Genomic DNA, 22,378 nt, shown 5'->3' with positions numbered 1-22,378 from the left:
GACTGGAGAAGCCCATAATTCAGAGGGCACGTGGTAGAGTATTCGGTGGGACCTTATCCCAGTGGTGAGGGATAATTAGCCTTACAGTGAGTGCTGGTGTTGCCCGACCAAGTTTATGAGCAAGTCCCCAAAGGACCAAACTGTGTCCAAGTAACTCAACTGTGCCCCAGAATGAAGCCCCAAAATATTTATAGGTACACAGAAATACCCAGCACCCAACACATTAAAATTCATGTTGTCTGGCAGCCAATAAAAAATAACCAGGAATACAAAGAAGCAGGAAAATATGACTCATAATAGGAGAAAAATCAATCAAAGGAACCCTAGAAATGTCACAGATAATAGGATTAGTAGACAAGGACATTAAAACGGTTGTGAAAGTCACACTTCATGTGTTCAAGAAGCTAAAATACTGCAAATATAACAATAAAAACCATTCAAATTGAAACAGATTTTAAAACTGTTTTTTTTTTTTAAAGAAGGAAAGACAAGAAAAGAGCATTAGGGAGCCATGGGATCACCTGAAGTGGGGGTTAGCATGTGTAACTGGAGTCCCAGAAGGAGAGGGAAGAGTTAGAAAACACTGAAAGAAATAATGACTGGAATTTTTCCAATCTTGATGCAAACTATAAACCCAGGGATCCAAGAAGCTCAATGCAACTCAAGCATTAGAAGTTTGAAGAAAACTGGGTGCCTGGGTGGCTCAGTGGGTTAAGCCGCTGCCTTCGGCTCAGGTCATGATCTCAGGGTCCTGGGATCGAGGCCCGCATCGGGCTCTCTGCTCAGCAGGGAGCCTGCTTCCTCCTCTCTCTCTGCCTGCCTCTCTGCCTGCTTGTGATCTCGCTCTGTCAAATAAATAAATAAAATCTTTAAAAAAAAAAAAAAAGAAGTTTGAAGAAAACTACATCAAGGAGCCACATACTCAACTGCTACCATACAGGGTTAAAACTACGGTGTCTACTTGTGATGCTTCTGTCCAGCACTGTAGCGAGTTCTAGCCAGGCCAATTAGGCAAGGAAACGAAATAAAAGGCACCCAGATTGGAAAGGAAGAAGTAAAACTGTCTATGGTCAAATGATATGACCTTACGGATTTTAAAAAAAAAAAATCAAAAGACATCTACTAAGAAAACTATTGAAACTAAAGATGGGTTAAGTAAGGATTCAGGGTACAAGATTGATATTTTAAAAATCAGTGGTATTTCTACATTCTGGCAGTAATTCGAGAATGAAATTAAAGGGTGAGGGGCTGTGCTAACTGGGTGTTAGACATTAAAGAGGGCACGGGATGGAATGAGCACTGGGTGTTATATAGGATGGATCACTGGCCTCTACCTCCGAAACCAATAATACACTCTGTGTTGATTAATAGAATTTACATTAAAAAAAATAAAGTGTTGCCTTTTAAAGATGCTCATTGCGGGACTCCTGAGTGGCTCAGTTGGTTAAGCCTCTGCCTTCAGCTCGGGGCATGATCCCAGAATCCTAGGATGAGTCCCACATCGGGCTCCTTGCTCAGTAAGGAGCCTGCTTCTCCCTCTGCCTGCCATCCTCCCTGCTTGTGTGCTCTCTTTGACAAATAAATAAAATATTTTAAAGTGTTCATTGCAAGAAAAAAAATGAAATCAAGAAACCAAATCCGTTTACAATAACACCAAAAAGAATAAAATACTTAGGAATATATTTAATAAAAGAAGTACAAAACCCACACTTTGAAATAAACACAGCATTACTGAAAGATATTTAAGAAGTTCTAAATAAATGAAAAGATCTCCCACATTCATGGATCAGAAGATGAAATGTCATTAAGATGTTAAATTGACCTTTAGGTTCAATGCAATCTCTACCATAATTCCAGCTAAGATTTTTGCAGAAACTGACAAGCTGCCTTTAAAATTCATATGGAAATTCAAGCAACTCAGGGATGAAGTCCTGCATCAGGCTCCCTGCTGAGTGGGAAGACTGCTTCCCTCTCCCTCTGCTGCTTCCCCTGCTTGTGCTTTCTCCTCTCACTCTCTGTCTGTCAAATAAATAAATTCTTAAAAAAAAAAAAAGAGCAAAGCTAGAGGACTAAACTTCCTGATTTCAAAATTCATTGCAGAGCTACAGTAATCAAGACAGTGGGTACTAGTCTGAGGTTGAGGTTAGACATAGTGATCGGTAGACTAGAACTGACAGGTCAAAAATAGGCCCTCATATTCACAGTTAACTGATTTTCAACAGAAATGCCAGGACAGTCCAATGGGGAAAGAACAGTCATTCCAGCAAATGTTGCTGGGACATCTGGTCACCCACATCTTCCTCACAATATACACAAGAGTTAACTCAAGATCGATGCACAGAAATGGAAGAGCTACAACTTTTATAAAATTTTTAGAAGAAATTGGCCTTGGGTGATGAAGGCAAAGCCTTTTCAGATATGATCCTAAAAACATAGGTGACAAAAGAAAAAACAAGTAAACTGAATTTCATAAAAATTTTAACATGCCTCAAAGTACATTATCCACAAAAAGTGAAAGACATAGGAGAAAAACATTGCATGACATATATATAATATATATAACATAAATAACTCTCAACTCAATAATCCAGCTAAAAAAAAAGGGTGAAAAATCAGAACAGACATTTCTCCAAAGATATATAGATGGCCGATAAGCACCTGAAAAGAAACTCAACATCATTAGTCATCGTGGAAATTTATTTTATTTTTTAAGATTTTATTTATTTATTTGACAGAGAGAGAGAGAGAGATCGCAAGTACGCAGAGAGGCAGGCAGGGGAGTGGGGGGAAGCAGGCTCCATGCCAAGCAGAGAGCCCAATGCGGGGCTCTATCCCAGGACCCTGAGGTTGAGGCTCATGACTTGAGCCGAAGGCAAAGGCTTTAACCCACTGAGCCATCCAGGTGCCCCTGTCTTCATGGAAATTTAAATCAAAACCACAATGAGGGGCGCCTGGGTGGCTCAGTGGGTTGAGCGTCTGACTCCTGGTTTCCCTCAGGTCTTGATCTCAGTGAGATAAAGCCCTGCATCGGGATCTGTGCTGGGCGTGGAGCCTGCGGGGTTCCCTCTCTCCCTCTTCCCCTCTTCCCACTTGTGCTCTCTCCCTCTCTCTCTAAAATATAAATAAAATTTTCATTAAAAAATGAACTATTGGGGGCGCCTGGGTAGCTCAGTGGGTTAAAGCCTCTGTCTTCGGCTCGGGTCATGATCTCAGGGTCCTGGGATCGAGTCCCGCATCGGGCTCTCTGCTCAGCGGGGAGCCTGCTTCCTCCTCTCTCTCTGCCTGCCTCTCTGCCTGCTTGTGATCTCTCTCTGTCAAATAAATAAATAAAATCTTGAAAAAAAAAGGAACTATTGGTATATACAATATAACAGATGAATCTCAAATTATGCTGTGTGACAGAACTCAGACATACTGAACTCTTTAGCAAATGAGTACATCCTTTATAACCCCATTTACATAAAGTTCTAGACCACGTCACCCGGCTGTAGTGACCAAATGCACATCGATGGCTGGCTTGGGAGTGGGTCATTAAGTGCGTCACTAAGGGCACAGGCATCTGCAGACGGTCATGCTGTCTGCACTGTGGTGGCGGCTTCCTGGGCATCGCAAATGTCCAAACTTAGCAAATTTCACATTCAAATATGTGCACTTTATTGTATGTAAATTATACCTCAATAAAATTTTTTTTAAGTTAAAAGCCCGTCATCTGTGTAAAACATGCTGCTTGGCGTATTAGAGCTACTCCTTACAAGTTGGCTCTTACTCTGATTTTCGAGTGCTTACTGCCGCAAGGTCAAGGCTCAAAGGGGACTCCGCGGCTTCCGGAAAGCCCTGAGGACTTCCATCCTCAGCAAGGCGGGCTGAGCTCTGCCTCCCGTGGAGTCCTGGTGCCCTCCGGCGGCCTCCAGGGGTACAGCAGGCCGCCCTCGCCGGTCACCCGCCTCTCCCAGCGCACCTCTTCCTGCCCGGGCCTCTGCTCTCCGCTCTAGGATGCGTGTGCCCAGCTGTGCGGGCGCTTGTTCCCCTGGCCCAGGTCCCCGCCAAGACTTAGCAACCACCGGAGACATCCTCGGGCCCTGACTTCCTCATCTTACAGCAGACATCCCTCCCTCTGCTGCCCCCGGAGAGGCGTCCTCCGTGACCCGGTGGGGAGGAGGAAGAGGAGCCTCGGGGTGGAGCTCAGTCCTCGGTGTCCTGAGCTGAGACCCTTCCTCCCTCACCCCAGCCCACCTGCTCCGTCCCCACAGCCTCGCAGCTGGCCTCCCTGCCTCCCTTCAAGCTCTGTGTTCTCGTCTCCCTGGGCAGTCTGGGCGACCGCTGGAAAGCCCTTGCCCCGAGCCTGGCGAAGGTCTCCCCTTGTAGGGCTCCAGGCCCGGGTGGGGCTGTGCTGCTGAGCCCCACTCTGGAGACAGACAGGCCCACATACGTGTGCCACCAAGCCTGGCGTGGCCCTGGGCCCGCCAGGAGTCCACATGGAAGCAAGACAGAATGACAGGACCCCATCCCCCTCCGCCCTGCAAAGTTGACACCAGGGGGTTTGCAGATCCAATGTGAACAGCGAGAAAACACAGCTTTCAAACAAATACGCAAGGATATCTTCATGAAATCTTCATGACTTTGGGCCAGGCAAAGACTTCTTTAAAAGAACAGAGAAGGTGAGGGGTGTGGGACGGTGTCGTTGGTTGAGCCTCTGGCTCTTGATTCCAGCTCAGGTCATGACCTCAGGGTGGTGAGATCGAGCCTTGCATCAGGCTCCACGCTCAGCACAGTCTGCCTGGGGCTCTCTCCCTCTGCCCATACCCCTGCTCTCTTGCTCTCTCAAGTAAATACATAAGTCTTTAAAATAAATAAATGAAATAAATATTTTTTTAAAAAGTGGGTTAATTGGGGGTGCCTGGGTGGCTCAGTCGTTAAGCATCTGCCTTCGGCTCAGGTCATGATCTCAGGGTCCTGGGATCGAGCCCCGCATCGGGCTCTGCTCAGCGGGAAGACTGCTTCCTCCTCTCTCTCTGCCTGCCTCTCTGCCTGCTTGTGATCTCTGTCTGTCAAATAAATAAATAAAAGCTTTTTTTAAAAAATGGGTTAATCCTTTTACTCATTTTTTCCCCAAAGATTTCACTTATTTATTTGGCAGAGAGAGACAGTGAGAGAGAGAGCACAAGCAGGGGGAGTGGGAGAGGGAGAAGCAGGCTCCCCACTGAGCAGGGAACCCGACAAGGGGCTCGATCCCAGGACCCTGGGATCATGACCTGAGCTGAAGGCAGAGGCTTAATGACTGAGCTTCGCAGTGGCCCTGAAATAAATCTTTAAAAAACGAAGAACAGAAAAGGTGATAACGGAAGGCGGTTGTTGATAACCTGGACTATATTAAAATTTGAAATTTCTGTTTAGCAAAAGGCACTGTGAAGACAGCGACATCCAAACTGAGGGGGAAGACATTGCTTGCACAGACGTCAGTAAATAATCCTTACCCAGAATGCATGTGTCCTATAAACCGATAAGGGAAAGACGCATAAAAGTGGCGGAGCACCAGGAAGACACGTACCTTCACAGGAAAAGAAACACCGTGGCCAGCACCAAAGGAAACGTGAATTAAAGCTGTCGCGTGGCACCCCGCTCCCCAGCCTCCCCAGGGCAAGGTGACACGGACCGCTGGTGGGGACGCGCAGCGCACAGGCCCCTGAGTGTGTCCACCAGTCTGAGCAAGTGCGCGGCAAGACCGCTGGACAAGCGCGCCCTCCGAAACCAAGGACACAGGGTTTCCGAAGGAAATGTTCTGGAATGTTCACAGCCTCAGTATTTGTAACAGCTGCCAAGTGCAAACCACCCAGATTTCCATCCACAGAGAAATGATGCAGGGATGGGAACATCCCCACGTGGGGCCACTCTTGGCGGGAAGCTGACCAGTGCAGCCCCCGGGGTGCCCGACTCCAAAGCACGTTGAGGCTCAAAGGAGGCGGCCTGCGAGGGGGTGGTTTCCGCCCCACTCCTGGCCCAGAGCTCTTACATCCTTGGACATTCCCAAGTGGTAAGAATCCTGCACCATCTCTTTAAACCATTTCTGTCATCTGTCATCCGTCATCTCTCTCTACTGACATACAGGCTCGCATTTCCACCTTTGCGCTAACGAGGGGACTCTGGGAGGCTCTTGGCTGCGGACGGTCCTCAGAAAGCCCAGCCAGGATGAGAGGCTTGGAATTTTCAGCCCCAGCCCCCTCTTCCAGAGAGGGGAGAGGTGGAAATGGAGGTAAGGATCCCCCCTGCGTAGGTGGGGGAGCCCCCCTGAAGTCTCGGCTAGCTTGGAGCGCTTCTGGGTTGGGGACGCGTGGAGGTGGGTAAGGAAGCTCTGTGCCTCCCACAGGCCTCGCCTCGCCCTCTCTCTCCCCAGCTGCTCATCTGCACCCTTTGTACCTCCTCTTGGGATAAACTGGCAGACCTAAGGGCTTCCCGGCCCTCTGTGAGCCACTCCAGGAAGTTCGTCGCATCCCAGGGTGAGGGGTCGCGGGACCTCTGGTTTCTACAAACTTGTCAGCCAAGTTTGTAGCCAAGACAGAGTTTTGGGCAGCCCAGGACCTGCTTGTGACAGGCACCCTGTGCGGCTGAGCCTCACCTGTGTCTCCAGGTAGATGGTGTCGGACTCGAAACCGTGGGACCCGCAGCTGGGGTCAGAGACGCAGAAGTGCAGCGCTTGCTGTGGGGAGTACAGGACACTCACAGGAGAACAAAATACGAAGAAAACAAGCTTTTCCTTTTCCAGACACAGGAGGGAACTTAGGACGCAATTCCACTTGCTAAGTTCACTGCGGGCCAGGCCGGCTGGCGCAAGGCGGCCACGAGGCAGACAGCAGCAGGCAGGGCCTTCCCGGGTGCGGTCTGCGGCCGCCACACGCCGCACTCCCCGTCTGGGCCCTTCCTGTGTGTGTGACACGCGGACCCGTTTACCAGGACTCCGAGCACCCCAGCCCCCCTCACCTGTGAAGCTGCCCCCTCCGCCATCGCCCCCACAGCCTCGGCCCTGGCTGTCTCCCACCCACTGGGGCACCCAAAGACCGTTCGGTCCCCGGCCCTCTTCTCAGAGGGTCTGCAGCCCTCCAGGGCACCCCTTCTCTCCACAGAACTTCTTTTTTTTTTCTTTTTTTTAAGAGATTTTATTTATTTATTTGTCAGAGATCACAAGGAGGCAGAGAGGCAGGCAGAGAGAGAGGAGGAAGCAGGCTCCCCGCTGAGCAGAGAGCCCGATGCGGGGCTCGATCCCAGGACCCTGAGACCACGACCCGAGCCGAAGGCAGAGGCTTAACCCACTGAGCCACCCAGGCGCCCCTCCACAGTACTTCCTTCTTGCTGGATGTTGCGGTCAGAAACGACTGGACTGACCCAGTTGTTCAGATGTTCGCTGTCTAGCCCCCTCTTCATGTCCCCTCGCCTGGAGGCCACACGTGTGGCTGTCACAGAGAATGCGTACGGATGGGAATGCGGGTTGGCCTGGAGAACGGCCAAGAGGAGCAGCTTTGGGATCCAAGTCTGCCACTTGCCCGCTGTGTGGTCGTGCGCAAGTCACTCACCCTCTCTGTGCCCCACCAGGCTCAGCTGTGAAAAAAGAGTCGTCCTTGTGCTCCCTCCGGGGACAGACAGGTTTTAGGAAAAGTGCTCACGAGGGCCTGGAACAGGAGGGGTCATTCTGGAGACCCGTCTCTGAGGCCCTGTCCCGCCTGCCGGCCTACTCTTGGTGACTGGCTCAGCTGGGAGCTGGGGGGCTCCAGGCCCCCTTTCTTGGAGGGTCGGACTCCACCTCCCTCTTGGGACCATCTATAGGAGCCAAGGTCAGGAGGGTTGCTGGGGGGAGTAACCCACTTTCCACCCTGAACCCTCCCAACACTCTGTGGAGGCCCGAGGCCCATACTCCTTGGGGTTCCTGCCACCAAGAGCCCTCAATGATCCCACTGCTGGCCGGCCCAGCTGTGCTGTGGGGGAAGGGGCCATTGAGCCTCTTGAGGCCAGAGGAGAAAGGTGCAGACCTTGCTCCCCTACTCCCCGCCAGTCAGCAGCAGCCCCCCGCCACAGGACCTCTAGGAACATTCTGGAGTGCTGAGTCCCCACTTACCACTCTGCAATGCTCTCTAATCCACACAGGTGGCAGGGCAAAGCCCTGAGGCCCAGAAGGGCCTCGGCTGGTGGGGGGATGGGAGATGGAGCTGCTGGCAGGGGGGCTGAGATTTTACAACAGGCGGGGCCGCTTGAAGAGGAAAGGTCATCCTGGGCCGAGAGATGAAGTGCAGAGTGGCCTTCAGCTTGGGCAAAGGAGGCCCGTGCAGGACGGATTGCCGGGCAGCATTCTCTGGCCGCTGTCTGACCCGACCAGGAAGGCGTCCCTCACAGAGCTGGAGGCTCCTCAAATGCCATCTATTTGTGTCTTGGACCCTGAGGGCGGGCAGGAGACATGTGACCACAGGGATGGAGTATTTTTGGCAGTGGGGGTGGGGCCCGTGCAGGGAGCCCAGCACCGTGCGGCTCTGGGACAGGCAGCTTGGACGACCAGCTCCGCTGCCCAGGCTGGCCACGGGGTCCCAGGTATGACACTATTCGTCCCTCATTCCCACGCTAAGAAGTCCCAAAGTCAGAGAGAGGGACTTCCCCAGGGCCAGTGAGGAGGGCAGATTTCAGGGTCAGGAAGGCACAGTGCTCTGGTCGCAAGGCGTCTGCATGTCAGCACTGGCCTGGCCAGAGTGACCTCCCTGGGGTGATAGTGGGCCAAAGGCCAAAGAGCACTTCCCATTGGAGGCTGAGACACAGGGGGGCTCTCAAGCAGTCAGGGTCACCTCTGTTCACGGAGATGAGGCGGAAGGAGGGCTCTCTGACAGCTGGGCAGACCTGGGTGAGGGGCAGAGACCTGGAGGACGGCCCATGTGGTCCACTGGGGGTTAGGAGCCTCATTTCTGTTCTGTGACCTCCTGCCTAGGCAGGGGGCAGAGCCAGGCACTCCCTGATGACCCCTGAGTGGGCTCTAGCCAGCACTAGTGTGACCTTGATGATCTCCGTGGAAGCCCAGAAGCCTGTCCCAGCCAAGGCTGGTGGAAGGTCATCGCCAAAGGCTGGTCACCTGCTGGGCACTGCGGCCCCTCCTCCATGGCCAGCTGCCACCTGAGGCGCGCTGGGACAGACCCGGGCTGATCCTCGCCAGGTGAGCTGACCCCAGTGAGTGATCCTTGAAATGGGCTCTGCTGTGTGCAGTCGGCCTTGGTACCTGCAGGTCTGGAGGGGGCTGGGGAGGGTAGAGCTGACTCAGTGGAGCAGAAAACGCTCCCAGATGTAAAGAAAGCCACTTCTGGGGACAAAAACTCAAACGTGAGGAATGCTGTTAGTGCGCTTGGCTAATCAGAGCCACGTTTGATTCTAGGAACCGGCACACCACAAGGTTATCCTTTGGGTCGGCTGGGAAATCGGGAGTTAACGGGTTTTCGGACTTGGAGGAGGGGCCGGTTCTGACAGCTGCTCAGCTCCTCAGGCTTCCCCTTTGGTTTTCTTTCAGGAAGCAGATGGGGTGCTGGCCCCCGAGCCAAGGAGGCAGGGGGCGCCGCAGCGAGCGGCCGGTGCCCGGGACCTGGGCCCACGAGGACCCCGCCCGGCCTCCAGCTCTGCCACCCCGGCGCCTCTGCTGACCTGAAATGGAAAACTTCCAGTACAGCATCCAGCTGAGTGACCAGGACTGGGCTGAGTTTTCGGCCACGACGGAAGAGTGTGGTCTCCTGCAGGCCGGCCTGGCCTCAGGGGATGAGCTCTTGTCCAGTGACATTGACCAAGGGGACAGCAGTGGCAGCAGCCCTCCGGGGCCTCCACCCCTTCTCGAGGGGCGGCCGGCTTCTGGGGGGAGGGGCTGGCCTGGCTTCAAGGAGGAGGACGAGGCAGCTCGCCGGCCGCTGGTCAGCTGGTCTTGGCGTGAGCCTGTCTTGGCCCCGGGGCCCGATCAGCAGACGCCCAGCACGTCCGCACGGTCAGAAGCTCTGCTGTCCCTCAGATCTGACGCCACCCCCCAAGGCCAGAGCTTGTCGCTTCAAGGGCCGGTGTCTTCCCCAGGCGAGATGCAGAGGCTTCTGCAGGGGCCTGCCCCCCAGGGCCCTGCCCCTAGTCCCCCTGGTGGGCCTCCCCAGAACTCTGAGCCTCCTGGCTGCACCCCAGCTCCCCAGAGGCCCCCTGGCAGTCCCGGAGCCCCGGCACGCAGCCCTAGCCGAAAGAAGAGGCGCGCCGCCGGGGCCAAGGGGGGCGGGTGCCTGAGCACCCCCGGCTCGGCTGCCCCCCAGCAGGGTTCCCCGCTGCCTGCTGAGGTCAGGCCCAAGGAGCGCCTTGGCCTGGCTGCGTCCGGGGGGCAGGGTCTCCCGGCTGGGGCAGCGGAGCAGACCGCAGGAACTGGGCAGGGAGAAAGCGGTCCGGAGTCTGCGGGAGCCCCTGCACAGGTGACCCTGCAAGGAACAGATCCGGATCTGCCGACACCTGTTCCTGCAACTGAGGAAGGTACAGAGCTCCTGAGAATGGCCCCAGGAGCTGAGCTACACACCACGTCCACACCTGCCCGGGCCGCTCGTCCAGATATTTCAATGGCTGAGTCAGATGTGCCTCTGTCTACACCTGCCTCCAAGCTTCAGCCCGACATGCCTCTGTCTACACTTGCCTCCAAGTCTAGACTGGACATGGACCTGCCTGTGCTGGACCCAGTGGTCAAGCAGGAGGTGGATTTGTCCACACCTGCTCTGCTGCCTCACCTTGTGTCCAAGGCCCAGCCTGACATGGGCGTGTCGGCAGCTGTCCCCACTTCCCCGGCCGGGCCTGATGTGGTGAAGGTGGAGGTTGGCCTAGCGGCCACGCCACAATTGAGCCCTCTTGGGTCTCCAGGAGGACACCAGGAGAAACCCAGAGAGGAGCCCTCAGCAGGTGCCCCTGGACATCACTCAGGGGAGCCCCCACTAGGCCGGGTCCAAGCCCCCAGGAAGAAGAAAGTGCGGTTTTCCATGGCTGTGCCCAGCCCTGAGGGACCAGGCTCAGGAGAGACCTCAGGACCCCCGTCGCCAGCCGTAGCCCGGCCCTCATCCCCCAGGACAGCCACGGGGGGCCGAGGGGGGCCTGGAGGCTGGGACGCCATGGCAGTTGGGCCCCGGTCTCCGCAGCCTCGGATCCTCAAACACCTGCCTCCCCCTTCCCCCTCCGCTTCGGTGGGGCCCAGGCCTGGGAGCAGCTTTGCAGTGACCCTCCCAGAGGCCTACGAGTTCTTCTTCTGTGACACCATCGAGGAGGAGGATGAAGGTGCTGAGGAGGCGGCAGAAGCCGACCAGGCCCTGTGTGAAGCACGGTGGCCAGACGTGTGTGAATTCTTCTTCCAGGACCGCGGAGCCCAGAGGCCCGGGCACGGGGGGAGCCACCCTGTGGCCCAGCCCCCACGAGCTGAGGCTGTACGGGCCGCTCCACCTGGAGACCCTGTGCCCATCTCCATCCCTGAGGCCTACGAACACTTCCTTGGGGAGGACTCCCCGGGAGGCACGCCCGAGCTGGCCGCCCTGCTCCAGGTGCAGGCCACGGAGCCCCCCAGCTTGGCGCCCTGGGGCGTGGGGCCTGGCACCCCACCAGAGCCCAGCCCAACCACAGCAGAGCAGCTCAGTCTGGCAGTCAGGCAAGCAGGTGCGTGTTGCGTGGGCCCCATGGGCTGTCCAGGCCTGGGAACATACCGTCCAGGGAGTCCAGCCAGGAGGGCCCCGGGGGAGGGGCGGGCTAGGACCCCGAGTCATGAGCCGGCGGGGGGCGCTTGGGGATGATCTGGGGAGGGTGGACCAGCTCCTGGCCGTCGCAGGACGTCGTCTGGGTGGGCAGACGAGGCCGGACCCCGCAGCTGCGCGGGGATCTGTGTCTGCAAGGCCCATCCCTCTGTATCTGGGCCCGACGACGGCAGTGCCCTGCCCCCAGCCTCTAGCAGGGCGGATGCTGGGATGGCGCGGGCCTTGCCGCCCGGTCAGGCTGTCGGTAGATGTCATGTCGTAGTCCCCTCGGAAGATACGTCACAAACCAGGAAGTGGCTCCCCAGAGGCAACCGCTCGGGCCAGCTTGACTCAACTATGCCCCAGGCCGCTCTGTGTCTTGGGACGGAGGTGTCTGAGGGGGCAGCCCGAACACAGAGTGTGCTTCTCTCTCCCAGGGGGGCTCCGAGGTCCTCTCCCCTCTTTGACCCTCAGCCAGAACGACATGTGCTTGGTGTTTGTGGCCTTTGCCACCTGGGCTGTGAGAACGTCAGACCTGCACACCCCAGATGCCTGGAAAACAGGTTTGGGGGCCCTGGGGGAGGAGCGGGCTGGGGCCGGGGAGGACCAGGGCCGCCCAGGCTCCCTTGCTGGGCCGGCAGGGGTGACGGGTGCGCGGCGAAGCCTAGGTTCCTCTCGTGACCTTGCTCCTCTCATGGCTGACCCACCCCTCGCCCCGCTGGCCTCCTCTTGCCCTTTGAGGACCAGGCCATGCGGGTAGCCGGTGGTGACCAGGCCGGAATGGAGCCGGCACTCAGGAGGCTCTGTGTTTCCCTCACAGTCTTGCTGGCCAACATCGGCACCGTCTCTGCCATCCGCTACTTCCGCCGGCAAGTGAGGAAGGGACGCCGCGGCCCCAGCCCCAGCCCTTAGAACCCAGACTTGGTCCAGGAAGACACAGGACAGAGAAATGGCCATGGGCACTGAGGACAGGTGCTACCCTCAGGTCTTGCCCTTTGACCCCTGTGTTCTCCGGCATCCAGGAAGGAGCCAGTGTTCTTGGTCCTGCTCCCTTGGATTCCCCCAAAGTTCTAACCACCGGCGAAGGCCGAGGCGATGCTTCACACCTGGGAGGAGGGAGATTCCGGAAGGCTGGGTGGGTAGGTGCGGGTTAGTAAGGTGACCGGATTATCTCATAAAAACATAGGGTGCCGGTGAAACTTGAATTTCAGACACGCAGTATTTGATGCTTTGCACTGTTACGTGTGGTTTGTCTGAAATCCAATTGAACTGGGTGTCCTGTATTTTACTGGGTTATCTAGTCAGCAGGGAGAGGCAGGGTAAGGCATTGGGAACTTGAAGGTGTTGGAGCAGCAGCAAAGCCCCAGCTGGAAATCTGGGAAGGGGGCAAGAGTGAGGAGACTAGATGGCCTTCAGGTTGGAGGGGGGTGTCCCAGGGACACTCCGCCTTGGTGACAAGTGGGGTGAGGAAGGGAAAGCCTCTGAGGCCTCTGTGACCCCTAAGCCCCAGGCTGCCTTGGCTCCTGCCCGAGCAGAAGACAGCGAGCAGGTCCCCGCAGGGGCGGGGCGGGCGGTGGCTCCAGCAGCCCCTGCAGCGTGGGGGTCTGTAGGGCAGAAGCTGGAGCCCCTCCTCTGGGGAACCTTGGATGAGGTGCAGAGGCACAATAGGGTGCCGTCGGATAAAAGGATCAGATATTTGGGATTGTCCTCAGGCTTTGAGGCGTCAGAGATGGGGCAGGAAGGTGGGTGGAGGCCGGTGGTGGCAGAGCCGTGGAGCCCACAGGGCTGGGTGCCAGGTGGGCCTGTGCACAGGGTCCCCAGGATGGGGACTCCTGATTGCTGAGCGGAAAACGCATGGACACACAGCACAAATAAAACCTTCTCTTTCTTTCTTATTTAGTCTCTTGTTGGTTTCTCCTGACCTGCCCCAGCCCACTGACACCCGCCCAGAACGCCCTCTACCTCTGCTGGTTGTGTCTCCACTTTGCTGACCTCCTACCGTCACGCCCTCTGACCTCAGTGCTCTGACCCTCACTAACCTGACGTTCTCAGCCCTCTGACCTTCACACCTGCTGCTCCTCCCACTGGCAGGTAAAGCCTGCGCCAAGTGGCCTCCCTCATTGCTTCCCTGGAGGAAGGGCTGCTGCCGGGTCCCCTGTGAGGCCTGCTCTGATCTGGGGTCCAGCCACGTCTTCAGGATGCGGCCCCCCTCCCGGCCGGCCCCCCCTCCCGGCCCCTCCCGGCCCCCCTCCGGGCCCCTCCAGAGCCCGGGGAAGGTTGGGAGCTCTCTTCAGCCTGCTGGGATGAGACACGGACTCAGCACTGGGTGGGGTTCGGGGCCCGGATGCCGGTCAGCCTGTGGCCCTACAAAGAACGGCCCAGGCTGTGCTGCAGTCCCTACGGCAGATCACCACGCCGGCAGGTGATCCTGAGAACCAGCCACCCAGAAGCCGTCAGATCCACTGGACGAGCCCCCCCCCAGGCTCAGGTCCTCCTCGGGGCCACCGCTTGTGGGAGGGAGAGGAAGCATTGTCCCGGAAGTTGCCATAGCTCTTGGGGGGGTGGCCACCTGGTGGGGAGGACAGAGAAGCCAGTGCCTTTAGGAAGCCACACCCAGCGCTCCCCTCAGAGACAGACAAGGGCCCTCACTCACCTGAGGGAGGTGGCAGGGGGTCCGGCGAGACTTCCTGCACAGGGGCGGCCTGGGGATCACAACCACAAGTGTGAGAGCTGAGCCCTGGGGGAGGGGGCTTGGAGAGCAGCCCACCAACCTGCCAGATCTGAGCCCTCCCTCTTCTGTCCGGTGGCTTCGCTTCCCTTCCTGCCTCCACCCCCTACCCCTGCCGCTTCCTGTCTTTGGTCTCAGCTTGCCCTATCTTCCTGCTTCCATTTCTTCTGCTCCCCCAGGGCCCCAGAGCCCCCACACTGTTTCCACCCCTCCACAGGGCCCCTTACCCGGCAGGGGTGAGTGCTGCCACTCACATGCTGTGGGGAGTCTGGAGGGAGTGGCCCCTGGCCCTTGACGGAGCCTCGGTGCCGCTGAGAGGCTCTGGGCTGCAGGGCTCCCTTCTTGGAGAGCAAGTGGGGACCGGAGAGTCCAGAGCTGGGGCCCGAGACAGGCACAGACACAGGGACCGAGGGGAACGGGCTCGAGGACTCAGGTCCAAGTGAGCTCTGCGCTGCGCTGAGGAACTGCCAGGGAAGGGGTGGGGACCTGAGGCCCTGGACCAGGACCTCCGTGGAGCTGAGGTATCCTGCCCCCCCACCCCTGAGCCCCTTGGTCACCCATCACGGCCTGAGCAGACCTCAGGCTGTGGATACATCGAGCCTTTCTGTCATCCACAGGGAACTGACCTCATCCAGGCCCTGGACGTCCGTGATCTTGTGATAGGAGGTAGCAGGTGGTGTGTAGGGATCGGCATAGAGTGGGGAGTGTGGGGTCTTCAGAGAGTGGTCTGGGGCCTCAGGGTTGTCCTCTAGGCTCTGCCTGCTCAGCTGCAGGCAAGAAGACGCAGGTTTCTCGGAGCTGGAGGTGGCCTGAGCCCTCCCTTCTCTGTGCAAGGTCTCTAGGTGGCTCCAGGACCATCTCGGCCTAAGAGATGGAGGCCAGGGAGGCGGAGGGTGGGAGGGGGAACTGGGTCAGTGTGCCGGGCCCACCTTGGTCAGGTCCAAGTACAGCGAGGTGGCCAGGCTGGGCTCCTCGGTCCGGGCCTCACTCCTGGGTGACCGACTGCAGCTGCTCCGTCTCAGCTCGGCCCTCTGCCTGCGGGTGCTGGTGCGGCCAGGGTCGGCCTGGTCCTGCAGGGACCAAAGACCTTCCAGAAGGTTCCCAAGGGCCCTCACCCACTCAGTCCTCTGAGGCTGCACAAAGTTCCCTCCAGGTCCTGCCTGGGGTGGAGTGCCATGGGGACCCACGTTGTCGCACACAAACTGTCCACATGGCCTCCTGTGCTTGTCCTCGGCTTACCCCTCCTCACCTCCTGATACTCACAGGCACAGGCTGGGCAGGGCAGCCTGTGGTGGGCGGCACTGACGACTCAGGGAGAGAGCGGCTGGTGTGGGTGGAGGGGGGCGCGGGGCACCCCGAGTCCCAGCTGGTTCGTCCGTCCGAGGAGAGGGAGCCTCGGCCGCCACCCATGACCTGGCCAGCAGGCGGCAGGGAGCGGGGAGGTGAGACAGAGGGCAGGACCCCTCTCCCTAACCAGCCACGCCCTAGACCTACGCTTTAGCCCAGAACGTGAGGCGTGGGGGCAGCATCTCCTCCTGTGGACCCCTCACCTGTGTGGACCCCCACAGCCCCGGGAGGCCAGCCGGCGGGGCGCCTCCAGCCCGGGCCGAGACGGTCTGCAGACAGAGCAGCCAGTGGCTGTAGTCCTCATAGCTGGCACACAGCACACGAATGGTGTTGATGAGCGGGCCTGACACACAGACTCCGTGAGGGGTGCCGGCCGGCAGGGAGCCAGGCCCCTGCAAGGCCCCGGCGGGGAGCTGGGGTACCCAGCAGGCTCCTGCCCTCCCTCCCGGGCCAAGCCTCCGCCCACCTTCGATCAGGAAAGAACGGATCCGCTTCTCCTGCTCCTCCAGGTTGATGTGGACGGTACTGAGGGGCAGCTCCCCCTGCGGGGCAGTGGCGGAAGGTGGGGCTGGAGCCTGGGGGGTGAACTCTGGGCCTCTGCCTGGGCCCCTACTTCTGTCTCACCCTGCAGAGCTGGCCTGGGCCCTCAGACGGTTAGGCAGAGGGCAGGACAGGGCTGAGCCGCATCCCTGAGGGAGGTCTGCCCTCCCGGACTGGCGTGAGGGATCTCTGTGCGCCTGGACTCTGGGTGGGGCTTCACTGGCCCGTGGCAGGCACAGACAGATGCCTCTGGGGACTGGTTCCCTGGGTCACCTACTAGGACTGGGGGTAGGTTGGGGGGGATCATGGGGAAGACCCCTGCATTTTCCTCAGTGACCGAGGGCCATGATCACCCCCAGAGCGGAAGCTAACTGTGGTGCCCACGACAGACACACCCCAGCCCCAGAGGACCGTCCCACAGACGCATGCACACACGCGCCCCCAGACCCCAGGAAAGTGGCCACTCAGAGGTACAGGCCCCCTCAGGCATGCTGGGGCCTGGCACAAGAGTGTCCCCTGGAGTGGTTCTGCCCCATGCCGGCCCCAGGCTGCGGGTGGCCAGCGCTCCAGGGTGATAAGGGGTGCTCGGGCAGGGACGCCTCCGTGGCCACACCACCGCTGAGACCAGACTGACCAGGGCAGCAGGCCGGGTGGGTGGGGCCAGCACACTCTGTCCCAACAGGCCCCGAAATACAGGTTCCTCCTGAGCTGCTGCCCTCTCCCACCCCCACACACAGGGTGTCTCCCGGGCCCGTCCTCAGCCGGGAGGGACCCACCTTAAAACAAAGCCCCTCTGCCTCTTCGGAGAAGATAGCCAGGGATGTCGGGTACAGGACCAGGAGCCGGTCCCATTGCTCCTGTGAGGAGGTCAGGGGCGGGGTGGGGGCGGGACCTGTGTGTGCGAGGCCCTGGCCCCACTGACCTCCTGAAGCCTTCCCTCATCTCCACCCACACCCTCTCTCCTGTGCCTCCCCCACCTCCTCTCCCCCACCCTGTGCCTCCGTGTCCTCAGCCACGTGTCCCCATGATCTCACCCCACTCCCACCCCTCGGCCCCCACCTCCTCCCACCCCTGCGCACCCCCCCCACCACATACCTGCGAGGGCAGATGCTGTAGTTTGACCCTCGAAGCGCAGACGGCGGTGCCCGCCGTCCGATGTCCAGATGCTGCCCGGAGCCGGATCAGCCTGCGCTGCAGAGTCCAGGGCAGCTCACCCTCGGGGGGGCCCTGGTGAAGGGGGGTCAGGAGCAGCAGAGAGCGTGGGCACAGAGGGGAGAGGAAAGCGTCCTGGGGGTCCCCAGCACTGACCTGCAGGGGCGCCGAGTGGCAGAGCTGTGGCCCTCGCACAAGGGCTATCTGCTTTTCCAGGTGGTACAGCCAGTGGCCCAGCTCGGCCTGGCTGGGGCAGAGCACATGAAGAGGAGCGGGCAGCGGGCCTGGGGGTAGAGGTGGGGAGTGGGCTGGGCCAGCAGCTCATAGGAAAGGCCTGATCCAAGGGTTCCCCGGGCACCACAGGGCCTGGGACAGGGGGAGCCTGTGGCACCATCCTGGACCACTGGCCTCCAACAGGCTCTGGATGTCCCCTGCCCCACTGTCCTGCAGCCCAGCTTGGCAAACACCCACTGGAGGAAAAGCCAGGATCCCCCCATGCGCTCAGGGTCCCTCCAGGTTCAGAAGCTCAGCCAGAGCTCGAGATTGCTGAGCAGCCCCAGCTAGAGGCCCCTCCTGGGGGCCAGGTCCAATCACGCCCCTCACACACCTGTGATCTGGAAGGCGTGCTCTCTGGACCCCTCAAGCGGGCAGACACTCAGTTCCATCAGTGGTAACAGCCCCTGCCAGAGCACATGGAGGGAGCGGAGGGCTCGGGGACCCCAGTGCATATGGTTCCCCACCTCCCAAGAGGCTGCTCTCTCCCTCTACCCCTGGCCTTCCCCCTTTGCCTATTTCCCCTCACCTGGAAGGTGAGTCCTTTGGAACCATGGGCCTGGAAGTAGAGGTAGGAGGGGAACAGCTCCAGATAGCAGTCGCTGATGTCCTAGGGGAGAGCAGGGCTGCTGGTCTGAGGGGCTGGGAGACAGGCCCCAGGCTGGTACCCGAGCACCCCCCACTCGGCCCGGCCTGGCCCCACCTGGCTGTGTTGGAATCGTAGCTGGACCTTGGCGTAGTGCACAACCTTGCCCAGATCCCTCACAGGCACCCTCCGCCGCCCCTTCTTGAACACACTCAGGAACGGCTGCTCTAGGTTTTCGGGCTGGCTCTCCAGGCCCCGGAGGTCCTGTGGGGAGCAGAGCTCAGGGGAGGCGGCCTGACCTGGGGCCAGCTGCCCCACGCATGCCCACGCCCGCGGGTACATGATGCCAAGGTGAGCAACACACACACACCACCACTCCCCGGTACAGAAGCCTGACGCACGCTCACGGCCTCTTAGTATGGAACTAGGGGCAGCAAACACGCGTGACATCACGTGGTCTGGTGGAGAGACCGTGAGGTCCGCGCTCCGTGGACATTCGACCCTGATTTCTGATATTTCCTAACCTGTGCACCTTCGTCTTGATTATTCGGCCTCCCCAGACGGGTTGTGTCTGAGGGAGCCGACGCGCAAACCCCCTCTGGGCCTCCAGTGTTGACTGCCTGGCTCCGGGGAGGGTTCTGCGCAAACGCTCCCCACGGCCACTGCAAGCAGCAGCAGTCAGTCAGTCAACGGGCCGCTGGGAACAGATGCGTCCCACCGGCCCTGGCGCGTGTGCTGACGGCGGCCGCGCTGCAGCGGGACGGGGGCTTCTGCCACAGAGAAGGCCGAGGTCCCGGCACTGGCGCACGGGGTCCTCTTTGATCTGCCCCCTCCCTTTGTCCTCTTCTCCCACATCAGGCACAGGCTGACGCGACACTTGCTAGCCCCCCCACCCATTAGGACTTGGCTCAGGTGTCCCGTCTCCGTGAGGTCCCGTCTGGTAACCTCACACTGTAGCCTTCCCCGACCCTCTGCACACCGTTCTTCCTTTTTCTTCTCAACACCAGCCGCATCTGGGCTTACCAAGTCTTCCACCCGTCTTATCTTCTGGTTCTGTCATGCGGATGGGAACACCAAGAGAAGAGGGTCTTTGTCTGTTTTGCCCACTGCTGTATCCCTAGAAGTAGGCCAGGCCCGAGACGTGCTGGGGGCTCCCCGCTTGTCTGTGTCGGGGCACAAACACTTGGCCAGTCCTGCCACACAGAGAGCCCTCTCTAACTGGGGGCTCCGTCATCCGATTGGAAGTCAGACAGAGATGGGCACTGACCTGACACCCTGGCTAGAAGGGCTGAAGTCTAGGGGCTCAGGGGTGAGTTGGGGAGGAGCCATGCTCTATTTGGGAGCTGGCAGAGGCTGCCTTGAGGGCTTTGAGCCCTGGCCAAGCTAAGCTGCCCCTTGGGCAAGCCCAGGAATGTGAGGCCTCCTTCCCTCTGGGTGGGGCCTCCTGTATCCACACCCATTGTGCGGAACAACGCAGGGATGGGACCCATGAAAAATAGGCCACGAATAGCAGCGGCCCAGGCTCAGCCTTAGGGGCTAGGGAGGAGTCAGCTCAGAGCCTTGGGGGGTGCAGAACCCCCTACGGGGGAGGGCCTAAGAGGTGGCTCCTCCCCCAGCCCCAGCTCCCAGGTTCAACAGGCCTGCTCCCCTCTCCTGCTATTATGGTTGCAAGAGAGGACCACCAGGGCCACCACATCTCACGGGATTCTGAGATGTCTGGGCTTCTGACGTGTCCTGGGCTTGGACCGAGTCAAGGTGCGCGATGCAGTCACATGGAGCTCTATCGCGGCCCGGCCAGACCCTGGACAGAATCGCCTGTCCACCTCCCGGAGGCAGCATGGTTTCTCAAGCCCACACTTGCCTGCATGGGGCCCTGGGACCTCAGAGGGCAGGAAAGGGGACAAGCCTGGGCTTCCCAGCTTGATGGGGACAAGCTCGAAATGCAGGCTCTGGAAGCACCAGTTACTGGGCCTCGAAAGAACACTGTGAGGAGAAGAGTGCAGGGCTGGAGCCCTGACCCAGAATGACAAACGTTCCTCCTTCTCTGGCCTGGGGTTAGATTTTGGGGTATCATTTCCCTCGCATTCTGGGGCTTTTGCACATAGCAGAGCCTCCTACCATACCCGAAGCTATGCAGGTTACGGTAAAGGGCTGGGTGTCTCTCCCCTCTCGGCTAACCCTTAGCTCCCCAGGAGCTGCGCAGGGTGAGGGGGGCAGTATTCAGCTCAGAGGTGGCCTAGCATGCAGGAGCCGTGTCCTTGCTGTGTGGCCTTGGTAGGGTTAGCACGGTGGGCTGCTATGGAATGAGGCAGGGCTGGGTGCCGAGACAGCCCGGGAGAGACTGAAGCCTGAAGCAGGAGAGAGGCTGGCTCAGCAGACACCTGGAGCCCCTCACTCTCGCCGAGTGCCGGCAGCCGCACCGACACAACCCCATGCCCGCGCAGCGACAGACATGCCGGTCCACCTCGCTGTCCGGCCCCCAAGTTGGCGGGGGGCAGTGGGTGGACACCCCAGGTAAGGCTCTGGGTGGAGAGCCTGGTCACGGCGCCCCCTCCGTGCAGAGACTTGGGGACGGCCCGCCCCCGGCCGCGGCCCGCCCCACTGACTCAGTGTCTCGGTTTCGCTCTCTGCTCAGGCTTTCCGCCAGGTGAGCTCCCCAGGGCGGGGCGGTGTCTCCTTCCTCACTTGGTTCTGGACTGACTCCCCCCAGGCTGACAGGGAAGACCCTGGGCCCCAGAACGCTAGGACAGGTACACGCAGTGCAACAGAGACCGCCACCGCCGCACCCTGTGAGCTGGGACGCGCCACCCGCCTGCTCACCGGCCCAGGGATGTAGTAGAAGATCCTGTCAGCGGTGGCGTCCAGGTCGGGACCCGCCTCGGTGCCAAGCAGGCCGGCCAGCTTCCTTGCACCATCCTCTCTGGGGACAAGGGAAGGGGGGCTCACAGCCTGGCCCCCGGGGCAGCCTGAGGGACCCCCTGTGATCTGGAGACCAAGGCTGTGCTCCACACCCCTCACCTATTTCCCTTCAGCGAGGGCTTTCTGGAGAAGGAGGCCCGGAGCCTCCTAGGGGCCTGAGGGACGCAGTGGTTGTTCCCCATGGGCGGCGGTGCTGGCGGGACCGAGTGGAGCAGGTCGACCGGGTCCCTCCGTACGGAGCCTCCGGTCCCGCCTCCCAGGCGGAGCTCTGGGAAGTCTTGCCCCTAGCCTAAGGGCCGGATGAGGGTGGAGCCTTTCTGGGAGGGACCCAGCCCCGACCTAGGCCCAAGGCTTTCGGTACTCTGACCTGGGTCCTCAACACCGGCAGGCCAGGCTGGAGTTGGGGGGCTGGTGGGGAGGGGTCTTCTCCCCTGGCCCAGCCGGGAGCACGCATCCCGGCCTCAGTCTGTATGGGAGGAGCTTCGGAAGCCTGGTTTGTGAATACTTGGTCTGCCCACACTCAGGCCGGGTTGCCTGCGGTTGGGGCTCTGTGAGCCCAGGGCTCCCTCTCCCCAATACCACCCCTCCCCATGGAGAGCACACATCCCGTTTCCACCTAAAGGCCACATTCTGAGTCACACTGACTGTAAGGGGGCGTGTAATTGTTCTCAGCTGCTGAAACAGGAGTTTGTGACTTCGGGCAAGGGGAAGCCATGACCCTCCCCCAAACCCTCCCACTCCAGCCCAAACCTCACCCCAGGCCCAAGTCCAAGAAGGAGGCCACAAACCTCCTGGGTGCACCCAGGGCCATCACGGTGCGGTACGGTAGGGTTAGTACCGTGCATGCCTCTCTCCCCAGAGCCTGGGATGAGATGGGACCATGAGGGCCTCTCAGGGCCAGGCTGACTGGGAACCATATGCCTAGTTGGGTGCCCATGCACGATATCACATCCCTGACCCACCTGGGCGTGAAGATGTTGCCTTGAAGGACTCAGATACCAAAGCAGAGCCTCAGCCCAGCTGCACACCTGTCCCCAGGCCCTCCTGGTCACCCCAGATAAGACCCCAAAGGGTGGAGATGTACACTCAGCC

The 22,378-nt window shown here is 59.3% G+C and overlaps 2 protein-coding genes across 3 annotated transcripts; one reads left to right on the top strand and one right to left on the bottom strand.

Annotated features, from left to right (window-relative positions):
* Nucleotides 1-9,665: 9,665 nt before the first annotated feature.
* PERM1 (PPARGC1 and ESRR induced regulator, muscle 1) lies at nt 9,666-12,653 on the top strand. The gene is made up of 3 exons (XM_044236256.1): nt 9,666-11,667; nt 12,179-12,304; nt 12,562-12,653. The coding sequence occupies exons 1-3, from the start codon at nt 9,666-9,668 to the stop codon at nt 12,651-12,653; spliced, it is 2,220 nt and encodes a 739-aa protein (XP_044092191.1).
* Nucleotides 12,654-13,619: 966 nt separating this feature from the next.
* On the bottom strand, nt 13,620-22,299 carry PLEKHN1 (pleckstrin homology domain containing N1). Of its 2 annotated transcripts, XM_044236873.1 has the most exons (16): nt 21,386-22,299; nt 21,188-21,287; nt 18,485-18,631; nt 18,311-18,391; nt 18,116-18,188; nt 17,665-17,792; nt 17,452-17,583; nt 17,133-17,213; nt 16,283-16,358; nt 16,020-16,159; nt 15,733-15,882; nt 15,399-15,539; nt 15,096-15,236; nt 14,697-14,933; nt 14,395-14,443; nt 13,620-14,310 (listed from the first exon to the last, which is right to left on the bottom strand). In XM_044236873.1, the coding sequence occupies exons 1-16, from the start codon at nt 21,466-21,468 to the stop codon at nt 14,195-14,197; spliced, it is 1,875 nt and encodes a 624-aa protein (XP_044092808.1). In that variant the 5' UTR covers nt 21,469-22,299; the 3' UTR covers nt 13,620-14,194. The 2 variants fall into 2 exon arrangements, with proteins under 2 accessions (XP_044092808.1, XP_044092807.1); XM_044236872.1 differs by having other exon boundaries at nt 17,452-17,792.
* Nucleotides 22,300-22,378: the final 79 nt, after the last annotated feature.

This window comes from Neovison vison, chromosome 2 (genome assembly GCF_020171115.1).
Source record: "Neovison vison isolate M4711 chromosome 2, ASM_NN_V1, whole genome shotgun sequence".
In the NCBI taxonomy this organism is placed as follows: domain Eukaryota; kingdom Metazoa; phylum Chordata; class Mammalia; order Carnivora; family Mustelidae; genus Neogale; species Neogale vison.
This window is presented reverse-complemented; position numbering and strand designations above follow the sequence as displayed.

Coding starts and splice junctions, on each gene's coding strand:
- PERM1 (XM_044236256.1), top strand. CDS start 9,666: ATGGAAAACTTCCAGTACAGCATCCAGCTGAGTGACCAGGACTGGGCT. Junction 11,668..12,178: donor TCTGGCAGTCAGGCAAGCAG/GTGCGTGTTGCG, acceptor TCTCTCTCCCAG/GGGGGCTCCGAGGTCCTCTC. Junction 12,305..12,561: donor CCCAGATGCCTGGAAAACAG/GTTTGGGGGCCC, acceptor TTTCCCTCACAG/TCTTGCTGGCCAACATCGGC.
- PLEKHN1 (XM_044236872.1), bottom strand. CDS start 21,468: ATGGGGAACAACCACTGCGTCCCTCAGGCCCCTAGGAGGCTCCGGGCC. Junction 21,288..21,385: donor CCCTCGCTGAAGGGAAATAG/GTGAGGGGTGTG, acceptor CCTTGTCCCCAG/AGAGGATGGTGCAAGGAAGC. Junction 15,883..16,019: donor GGCTGTGGGGGTCCACACAG/GTGAGGGGTCCA, acceptor CCTGCTGGCCAG/GTCATGGGTGGCGGCCGAGG.